At 44.2% G+C, this 12232-nt stretch overlaps 1 protein-coding gene across 4 annotated transcripts in view; it reads right to left on the bottom strand.

Moving 5' to 3' along the window:
* Nucleotides 1-12232, bottom strand: part of LOC311127203 (ras association domain-containing protein 6-like) — a 49125-nt gene that overhangs the window by 19871 nt on the left and 17022 nt on the right. For all 4 annotated transcript variants that reach the window (XM_084158997.1, XM_084158999.1, XM_084158996.1 and 1 more), the window contains exons 4-6: nucleotides 6879-7033; nucleotides 6677-6780; nucleotides 201-403 (exon numbers count right to left, since the gene is read on the bottom strand). In XM_084158997.1, the coding sequence (XP_084015123.1) occupies nucleotides 201-403; nucleotides 6677-6780; nucleotides 6879-7033 (462 nt within the window). The remainder of the gene's footprint in view (nucleotides 1-200; nucleotides 404-6676; nucleotides 6781-6878; nucleotides 7034-12232) is intronic.

Here is a 12232-nt window from a genome sequence, read left to right as displayed (position 1 = left end):
AGAGAGAGAGAGAGAGAGAGAGAGAGAGAGAGAGAGAGAGAGAGGAGAGAGAGAGACTGACTAACTATGAGACAGTAGCTATTACACCAAAAACATGATTATTTTAAGGACATCACTTTCATTGAAGTCCAATGTGATTTGATGGATCAAATCATGTCCTAGGTAAGTAATGATCAGGTCAGTTCTCTCATTGATGTTACCTTGTAGTTGTAGAAGTGTCCATTGATGGAGAAGCAATGTTTCCTGTTCCTCTCTCTCTGTGAGGGACTCCTCTTCACCCTCCTCTTCACCAGGGAAGCATCACTCATACAGCGGATCAGGTTGGACTGCTCCTCCTCCACCGCCGTCTTCTGCTTGGTGGGGGTGGGACGCAGTGTAGTACTCTCATAACTCCTGTAGCTCCCTGGACAGTAGAGTAGGGCGATATTACCATAGAGTCGCCTGTCCACAATGATTGATAGCCATCATCAATGGTGACGACATTGTGACAGACGACGGTTTAGCCTGTTTGAACTTGACTTGTCTCACAGCACACAGCAGGACATTACACAGCAGGAGGGTACACAGCAGGACAGCGCACAGCAGGACAGTACACAGTAGGACAGTACACAGCAGGACAGTACACAGCAGGACAGCAGGACAGTACACAGCAGGACAGTACACAGCAGGACAGTACACAGCAGGACAGCAGGACAGTACACAGCAGGACAGTACACAGCAGGACAGTACACAGCAGGACAGCAGGACAGTACACAGCAGGACAGCAGGACAGTACACAGCAGGACAGTACACAGCAGGACAGTACAAAGCAGGAGAGTACACAGTAGGAGAGTATACAGCAGGACAGTACACAGTAGGACAGTACACAGCAGGACAGTACACAGTAGGACAGTACACAGTAGGACAGTACACAGCAGGACAGTACACAGTAGGACAGTACACAGTAGGACAGCAAACAGCAGGACAGTACACAGCAGGACAGTAGGACAGTACACAGTAGGACAGTACACAGTAGGACAGTACACAGCAGGACAGTAAACAGCAGGACAGCACACAGCAGGACAGTACACAGCAGGACAGTAGGACAGTACACAGTAGGACAGTACACAGCAGGACAGTACACAGTAGGACAGTACACAGAAGGACATTACACAGCAGACAGTACACAGTAGGACAGTACACAGCAGACAGTACACAGTAGGACAGTACACAGTGGGACAGTACACATTAGGACAGTACACAGCAGGACAGCACACAGCAGGACAGTAGGACAGTACACAGTAGGACAGTACACAGCAGGACAGTACACATTAGGACAGTATACAGCAGGACAGTACACAGTAGGACAGTACACAGTAGGACAGTACACAGCAGGACAGTACACAGCAGGACAGTATACAGCAGGACAGTACACAGTAGGACAGTACACAGTAGGACAGTACACAGCAGGACAGTACACAGCAGGACAGTAGGACAGTACACAGTAGGACAGTATACAGCAGGACAGTACACAGCAGGACAGTACACAGCAGGACAATACACAGTAGGACAGTACACAGTAGGACAGTACACAGCAGGACAGTAGGACAGTACACAGTAGGACAGTACACAGCAGGACAGTAAACAGCAGGACAGTACACAGCAGGACAGTACACAGCAGGACAGTAGGACAGTACACAGCAGGACAGTAGGACAGTAAACAGTAGGACAGTATACATTAGGACAGTAGGACAGTACACAGCAGGACAGTACACAGCAGGACAGTAGGACAGTACACAGCAGGACAGTACACAGCAGGACAGTAGGACAGTACACAGTAGGACAGTACACAGCAGGACAGTACACAGCAGGACAGTAGGACAGTACACACTAGGACAGTACACAGCAGGACAGTAGGACAGTACACAGCAGGACAGTACACAGCAGGACAGTACACAGTAGGACAGTACACAGCAGGACAGTACACAGCAGGACAGTACACAGCAGGACAGTACACAGCAGGACAGGACACAGCAGGACAGTACACAGCAGGACAGTACACAGTAGGACAGTACACATCAGGACAGTACACATCAGGACAGTACACAACAGGACAGGACACAGCAGGACAGTACACAGCAGGTCAGTACACAGTAGGACAGTACACAGTAGGACAGCACACATTAGGACAGTACACAGTAGGACAGTACACAGTACACAGCAGGACAGTACACAGCAGGACAGTACACAACAGGACAGTACACAGCAGGACAGTACACAGTAGGACAGTACACAGAAGGACAGTACACAGCAGGACAGGACACAGCAGGACAGTACACAAAAGGACAGTACACAGTAGGACAGTACACAGTAGGACAGCACACATTAGGACAGTACACAGTAGGACAGTACACAGCAGGACAGTACACAGCAGAACAGTACACAGCAGGACAGTACACAGCAGGACAGTACACAGCAGGACAGGACACAGCAGGACAGTACACAGCAGGACAGTACACAGTAGGACAGTACACAGTAGGACAGCACACATTAGGACAGTACACAGTAGGACAGTACACAGCAGGACAGTACACAGCAGGACAGTACACAGCAGGACAGTACACAGCAGGACAGGACACGGCAGGACAGTACACAGCAGGACAGTACACAGTAGGACAGTACACAGCAGGACAGTACACAGTAGGACTGTACACAGCAGGACAGTACACAGCAGGACAGTACACAGCAGGACAGTACACAGTAGGACAGTATACAGCAGGACAGTATACAGTCGGACAGTACACAGTAGGACAGTAGGACAGTACACAGTAGGACAGTACACAGCAGGACAGTACACAGTAGGACAGTAGGACAGTACACAGCAGGACAGTACACAGTAGGACAGTAGGACAGTACACAGCAGGACAGTATACAGCAGGACAGTATACAGCAGGACAGTACACAGCAGAACAGTACACAGTAGGACAGTACACAGCAGGACAGTACACAGTAGGACAGTACACAGTAGGACAGTACACAACAGGACAGTACACAGTAGGACAGTAGGACAGTACACAGCAGGACAGTAGGACAGTACACAGCAGGACAGTAGGATAGTACACAGTAGGACAGTACACAGTAGGACAGTAGGACAGTACACAGCAGGACAGTACACAGCAGGACAGTATACAGCAGGACAGTATACAAATGACATTCAGAGTATTTAGCCTATTCCTACATGCTATATCCTTTCAATAAATGCGTTGCCTTCAGAAAGTATTCATAGCCCTTCACTTATTCCACATTTTGTTGTTACAGCCTAAATTCAAAATGGATGAAACATATTTTTATTCACCCATCTACACACAATACCCCATAATACCCCATAATACCCCATAAACCCCATAAACCCCATAATACCCCATAATACCCCATAATACTTGTTTTGGTAATCAGTGAATGTATTGGAGGGGGGGTGGTTTCATCTCTTTTCTGAGTGTATATAACCAGCTTCTCAGGCTCCATCTCAATGTGCTTCATTCCATAGCTAGAGGACTCCTGATATCTCCAGGAGTGATTCCATAGCTAGAGGACTCCTGATATCTCCAGGAGTGATTCCATAGCTAGAGGACTCCTGATATCTCCAGGAGTGATTCCATAGCTAGAGGACTCCTGATATCTCCAGGAGTGATTCCATAGCTAGAGGACTCCTGATATCTCCAGGAGTGATAAGAATAATTGTTTTGTCTTTATCTGTTGTGGTCTAGTGCTGTCTTGTTTTGTCTTTATCTGTTGTGGTCTAGTGCTGTCTTGTTTTGTCTTTATCTGTTGTGGTCTAGTGCTGTCTTGTTTTGTCTTTATCTGTTGTGGTCTAGTGCTGTCTTGTTTTGTCTTTATCTGTTGTGGTCTAGTGCTGTCTTGTTTTGTCTTTATCTGTTGTGGTCTAGTGCTGTCTTGTTGCTAGCCAGGGCCATGTACTTTAAGTGCTTCCTGTCTTCCCAGTGGTCTACTTGATGTGTGAACTGCTGACTGCTCATAACTTGCAGATAGAAAAGTGTAGCTCAGTTGGTAGAGCATGGCGCTTGCAACGCCAGGGTTGTGTGTTCGATTCCCACGGGGGGCCAGTATGGGAAGAAAAAAAAAAACGTATGCACTCACTAAGTGTGTACGTTTGGATAAGAGCGTCTGCTAAATGACTAAAATGTAAATAGTTGTTGACACTTCAACCAGGATCAAGGGGCGGGGCAATTTGTGACATGTTTTGGTAATCAGTGGCTGTATTGGGGGGGGAGTGGTTTCTCCTCTCCAAGGCAATCAGCAATTAGTACAGGGAGATGTGCTTTCCACCTCAGCTAGGCAATTAGAGTTCGTTCTTCAGTCTCCCCTGGTTTCTCAGCGGTAAATGTGTCAGTGGCGGTTTTGTCACAAAACTAAGACGGTTCTGCCAAGTTGTTCTGCGGGGTTATTCGAGGAAGGAAGGAAAGAGAGGGAGGCTCAACACCACTCTCTCACTTGAGTATCTTACCTAGTTATTTACAGATTATCTAATTTTACTCTTTTGTTGCTTTGTCAACTCTGTGTGTGTTTTCTATACCTGTTGGCTCCTCTCCCTGTAGGCTTTACAGACGCTCCCCACCCCTTGGCTGCTCCTCTCCCTGTAGGCTTTACAGACGCTCCCCACCCCTTGGCTGCTCCTCTCCCTGTAGGTTTTACAGACGCTCCCCACCCCTTGGCTGCTCCTCTCCCTGTAGGCTTTACAGACGCTCCCCACCCCTTGGCTGCTCCTCTCCCTGTAGGCTTTACAGACGCTCCCCACCCCTTGGCTGCTCCTCTCCCTGTAGGCTTTACAGACGCTCCCCACCCCTTGGCTGCTCCTCCCCCTGTAGGCTTTACAGACGCTCCCCACCCCTTGGCTGCTCCTCCCCCTGTAGGCTTTACAGACGCTCCCCACCCCTTGGCTGCTCCCCACACCTTGGCTGCAACCCTTCTAATTTAGTTTACCCTGCGCGCACAACCCATGTGGAATTCCTGGTCTCTGGCAGCGTTTGGAACTGCTGATCTGCGGTCAAGATCACAGAGTTCATCTCAGCCTATGCTGCCCTTCAGTCCCTTGACCTTTTTGGCCCTGATGGAGACATGGATCACCCCAGAGAACACCGCTACTCCAGCTGCTCTTCCTTCATCTGACTACGTTTTCTCTCATAGTCCGAGAGCATCTGGTCGTCGTGGTGATGGCACAGGGCTGCTCATTCCTCCTAGGTGGAGATGTTCTCTGTTCTCCCTCTCTCACCTGTCCATCTCCTCATTTGAATTCCATGATGTCACTGTCACTTGTCCACTCAAGCTTAACATTGTTATTTATCGCCCACCAGGTGCCCTTGGAGAGTTCATCCAATGAGCTTGACACCTTGATAAGCTCATTTCCTGACGATGGCTCACCGCTATTCGTACTTTGGCGCCTTCAACCTCCCGACGTCTGCCTTGGATTTCATTTCTTTCCAACTCTCTCTTTCCCCTCCTTGCCTCTTTGATCATGATGTAGTCCTATAACCTAGATCACTACGGTCCCATCATGATGTAGTCCTATAACCTAGATCACTACGGTCCCACCATGATGTAGTCCTATAACCTAGATCACTACGGTCCCACCATGATGTAGTCCTATAACCTAGATCACTACGGTCCCACCATGATGTAGTCCTATAACCTAGATAGACCCCAGTGGTGGGGAGAAATACCCAGTTGTCATACTTAAGTACAAGTAAAGATACGTTAATAGAAAATGATTTGAGTAAAAGTGAATTACCCAGTAAAATGCTACTTGAGTAAAAGTCTAAAAGTATTTGGTTTTAAACATACTTAAGTATCAAAAGTAAATGAAATTGATCAAATGTACTTATGTATTTAAAGTTAAAGTATAAATCATTTCAAATTCCTTATATTAAGCAAACCAGACGGCACGATTTTCTTGTTTTATAAATGTACGTATAGCCACGGGGCACACTCCAACACTCAGACATAATTTACAAACAAAGTATGTGTGTTTAGTGAGTCCACCAGATCAGAGGCAGTAGGGATGACCAGGGATGTTCTCTCGATAAGTGTGTGAATTTGACAATTTTCCTGTCCTGCTAAGCATTCAAAATGTAACAAGTTATTTTGGTTGTCAGGGAAAATGTATGGAGTAGAAAGGACATTATTTTCTTTAGGAATGTAGTGAAGTAAAAGTTGTCCAAAATATAAATAGTGAAGTTCAGATACCAAAAAAAAAAAAATACTTAAGTAGTACTTTGAAGTACACCACTGACTGCGGTAAGACGGGTCCCATTCCTCATCAGACAGTCACTGCTCCGTCATGATGTAGTCCTATAACCTGCCTGTCTTACCGTGGTTAAGGTGAGGTTACCTGTAGTGTGATTGTTATAGTGACGTTTAGGTGAGATTACCTGTAGTGTGGTTGTTAAGGTGAGGTTACCTGTAATGTGGTTGTTATGGTGAGGTTACCTGTAGTGGGGTTATAGTGAAGTTAAGGTGAGGTTACCTGTAGCGTGGTTAAGGTGAGGTTACCTGTAGCGTGGTTAAGGTGAGGTTACCTGTAGTGTTGTTAAGGTGAGGTTACCTGTAGCGTGGTTAAGGTGAGGTTACCTGTAGTGTTGTTAAGGTGAGGTTACCTGTAGCGTGGTTAAGGTGAGGTTACCTGTAGTGTAGTTGTTGGTCTCCTCTGCAGGATCCTGCTTGTTGTTCTCATCTATCTCGTTGATCTGATGAAGGTCTTCAAACTCCCCCCATCGAGTCATCCCCCTGATAGGCAGAGAGAGTTTAGCCTGACTGCTGCTTATATTACTCCATTTGAACTATGACTCTGTGGTATTGACAATATGATAAAGGGGGAAAATAACCTCTTGCCTCCATGAGGACTGATTGGACTGACTGGGTCAGGTGACAGTAGGCTGGTGATCGGTTGTTGTTTGTCATCCTGTATTTTGAGCCTGATGGGCCGCCGTACTCCCCAGGAGACATTCAGGAAGCCCTCGAACACCACATCTCCATCTCTCTAGTGGAGATATACACAGTTATTAACACTTAACATTTCAAAAAAGAACATGGATGTTGGTTCGGTTTTAATGGTACAGCAGTACAGAGCTGTAAACACCTTGAAACTTTTTCTGGTGGGAAAGACGTGGTAATTGGATGCATCTATTGGCCACCCGATTCTGACATTGGTCGTTTTATTGATATCCTTGCATCAACCTTGGATTTGATTAATAATGAAGATGGAAAACCCATTTTATTGGGTGACTTCAACCATCCCTGTATTTAAAAGTGAGAACCAATCACTGACATCTGACTTTCTGAATACATTATACTGCAGCCATCTGTTTCCCCTCATCTATAAGACCACTAGAGTGACCAGTTCATCTGCCACCCTTATTGATCATATTTTTACTAATTATTTGAACAATGTAGCTAACACAGGTATACTTTATACTGACATTTCTGACCACTTTCCAATTTCCCACTTCTCTTTGGCAGCTGGAAATGAACAGATGGGAATGATTAGTAGAATATTTAACAGAAGTACGTGTGAGCGCTTTAAGATGTTGATTGACGATATTTCATGGTAAAGTGTTTCTAATCAGGCTGATGTGGAACCTGCTTCCCAGATTTTTCTCACATCTTTCAACTCTGTATTTCACCGCTGCTTTCCCTTAGTTAAACCAGAGAACAGCAGAAGGTTCTGGAAACCTTGTTTACGACCGGTCTCAAAACATTCTCTGTTAAAAAAAACAAGTTGTATGAAACGTTTCTCACAAATTCCTCTCCCTTGAATTTAGCAAATTACTAAACATATATTTTACTAACACATTCCAATAATCCTTAAATAATGTAAAGTCAACTTGGAAAATCATCAATCAACTGTTGAATAAGAGAAAGGCATCTCCAACTATCCCCATCTATAACTATCCCATCTATAACTATCCCATCTATAACTATCCCATCTCCAACTATCCCATCTCCAACTATCCCATCTCCAACTATCCCATCTCCAACTATCCCCATCTATAACTATCCCATCTATAACTATCCCATCTCCAACTATCCCATCTCCAACTATCCCATCTCCAACTATCCCATCTCCAACTATCCCATCTCCAACTATCCCATCTCCAACTATCCCATCTCCAACTATCCCATCTATAACTATCCCATCTCCAACTATCCCATCTATAACTATCCCATCTCCAACTATCCCATCTCCAACTATCCCATCTCCAACTATCCCATCTCCAACTATCCCATCTCCAACTATCCCATCTATAACTATCCCATCTCCAACTATCCCATCTCCAACTATCCCATCTATAACTATCCCATCTATAACTATCCCATCTATAACTATCCCATCTCCAACTATCCCATCTATAACTATCCCATCTCCAACTATCCCATCTCCAACTATCCCATCTCCAACTATCCCATCTCCAACTATCCCATCTATAACTATCCCATCTCCAACTATCCCATCTCCAACTATCCCATCTCCAACTATCCCATCTCCAACTATCCCATCTATAACTATCCCATCTATAACTATCCCATCTATAACTATCCCATCTCCAACTATCCCATCTATAACTATCCCATCTCCAACTATCCCATCTATAACTATCCCATCTATAACTATCCCATCTATAACTATCCCATCTCCAACTATCCCATCTATAACTATCCCATCTCCAACTATCCCATCTCCAACTATCCCATCTCCAACTATCCCATCTCCAACTATCCCATCTATAACTATCCCATCTCCAACTATCCCATCTCCAACTATCCCATCTCCAACTATCCCATCTCCAACTATCCCATCTATAACTATCCCATCTATAACTATCCCATCTATAACTATCCCATCTCCAACTATCCCATCTCCAACTATCCCATCTCCAACTATCCCATCTCCAACTATCCCATCTCCAACTATCCCATCTCCAACTATCCCATCTCCAACTATCCCATCTCCAACTATCCCATCTATAACTATCCCATCTCCAACTATCCCATCTATAACTATCCCATCTCCAACTATCCCATCTCCAACTATCCCATCTATAACTATCCCATCTCCAACTATCCCATCTATAACTATCCCATCTATAACTATCCCATCTCCAACTATCCCATCTATAACTATCCCATCTATAACTATCCCATCTCCAACTATCCCATCTATAACTATCCCATCTCCAACTATCCCATCTATAACTATCCCATCTATAACTATCCCATCTATAACTATCCCATCTATAACTATCCCATCTCCAACTATCCCATCTCCAACTATCCCATCTCCAACTATCCCATCTATAACTATCCCATCTCCAACTATCCCATCTCCAACTATCCCATCTCCAACTATCCCATCTATAACTATCCCATCTATAACTATCCCATCTATAACTATCCCATCTCCAACTATCCCATCTCCAACTATCCCATCTATAACTATCCCATCTATAACTATCCCATCTATAACTATCCCATCTATAACTATCCCATCTATAACTATCCCATCTCCAACTATCCCATCTCCAACTATCCCATCTCCAACTATCCCATCTCCAACTATCCCATCTCCAACTATCCCATCTCCAACTATCCCATCTCCAACTATCCCATCTCCAACTATCCCATCTCCAACTATCCCATCTATAACTATCCCATCTCCAACTATCCCATCTATAACTATCCCATCTATAACTATCCCATCTCCAACTATCCCATCTCCAACTATCCCATCTCCAACTATCCCATCTATAACTATCCCATCTCCAACTATCCCATCTATAACTATCCCATCTATAACTATCCCATCTCCAACTATCCCATCTATAACTATCCCATCTATAACTATCCCATCTCCAACTATCCCATCTATAACTATCCCATCTCCAACTATCCCATCTATAACTATCCCATCTATAACTATCCCATCTATAACTATCCCATCTCCAACTATCCCATCTATAACTATCCCATCTCCAACTATCCCATCTATAACTATCCCATCTATAACTATCCCATCTATAACTATCCCATCTCCAACTATCCCATCTATAACTATCCCATCTCCAACTATCCCATCTCCAACTATCCCATCTCCAACTATCCCATCTCCAACTATCCCATCTATAACTATCCCATCTCCAACTATCCCATCTCCAACTATCCCATCTCCAACTATCCCATCTCCAACTATCCCATCTATAACTATCCCATCTATAACTATCCCATCTATAACTATCCCATCTCCAACTATCCCATCTCCAACTATCCCATCTCCAACTATCCCATCTCCAACTATCCCATCTCCAACTATCCCATCTATAACTATCCCATCTATAACTATCCCATCTATAACTATCCCATCTCCAACTATCCCATCTCCAACTATCCCATCTCCAACTATCCCATCTCCAACTATCCCATCTCCAACTATCCCATCTCCAACTATCCCATCTCCAACTATCCCATCTCCAACTATCCCATCTATAACTATCCCATCTCCAACTATCCCATCTATAACTATCCCATCTATAACTATCCCATCTATAACTATCCCATCTCCAACTATCCCATCTCCAACTATCCCATCTCCAACTATCCCATCTCCAACTATCCCATCTCCAACTATCCCATCTCCAACTATCCCATCTATAACTATCCCATCTCCAACTATCCCATCTATAACTATCCCATCTCCAACTATCCCATCTCCAACTATCCCATCTATAACTATCCCATCTCCAACTATCCCATCTATAACTATCCCATCTATAACTATCCCATCTCCAACTATCCCATCTATAACTATCCCATCTATAACTATCCCATCTCCAACTATCCCATCTATAACTATCCCATCTATAACTATCCCATCTCCAACTATCCCATCTCCAACTATCCCATCTCCAACTATCCCATCTCCAACTATCCCATCTCCAACTATCCCATCTCCAACTATCCCATCTATAACTATCCCATCTCCAACTATCCCATCTATAACTATCCCATCTCCAACTATCCCATCTCCAACTATCCCATCTATAACTATCCCATCTCCAACTATCCCATCTATAACTATCCCATCTATAACTATCCCATCTCCAACTATCCCATCTATAACTATCCCATCTATAACTATCCCATCTCCAACTATCCCATCTCCAACTATCCCATCTCCAACTATCCCATCTCCAACTATCCCATCTATAACTATCCCATCTATAACTATCCCATCTCCAACTATCCCATTTCCAACTATCCCATCTCCAACTATCCCATCTCCAACTATCCCATCTCCAACTATCCCATCTCCAACTATCCCATCTCCAACTATCCCATCTCCAACTATCCCATCTACAACTATCCATCTCCAACTATCCCATCTATAACTATCCCATCTATAACTATCCCATCTATAACTATCCCATCTCCAACTATCCCATCTCCAACTATCCCATCTCCAACTATCCCATCTATAACTATCCCATCTCCAACTATCCCATCTCCAACTATCCCATCTCCAACTATCCCATCTCCAACTATCCCATCTACAACTATCCATCTCCAACTATCCCATCTATAACTATCCCATCTATAACTATCCCATCTATAACTATCCCATCTATAACTATCCCATCTATAACTATCCCATCTATAACTATCCCATCTATAACTATCCCATCTATAACTATCCCATCTATAACTATCCCATCTATAACTATCCCATCTATAACTATCCCATCTATAACTATCCCATCTATAACTATCCCATCTATAACTATCCCATCTATAACTATCCCATCTATAACTATCCCATCTCCAACTATCCCATCTCCAACTATCCCATCTCCAACTATCCCATCTCCAACTATCCCATCTCCAACTATCCCATCTCCAACTATCCCATCTCCAACTATCCCATCTCCAACTATCCCATCTCCAACTATCCCATCTCCAACTATCCCATCTCCAACTATCCCATCTCCAACTATCCCATCTATAACTATCCCATCTCCAACTATCCCATCTATAACTATCCCATCTATAACTATCCCATCTCCAACTATCCCATCTCCAACTATCCCATCTCCAACTATCCCATCTCCAACTATCCCATCTCCAACTATCCCATCTCCAACTATCCCATCTATAACTATCCCATCTCCAACTATCCCATCTATAACTA

The sequence above is a fragment of the Coregonus lavaretus genome (genome assembly GCF_964263955.1).
Source record: "Coregonus lavaretus genome assembly, chromosome: 4".
NCBI lineage: Eukaryota > Metazoa > Chordata > Actinopteri > Salmoniformes > Salmonidae > Coregonus > Coregonus lavaretus.
The sequence above is the reverse complement of the archived record's forward strand: the minus strand, read 5'-3'. Positions and strand labels throughout refer to the sequence as shown.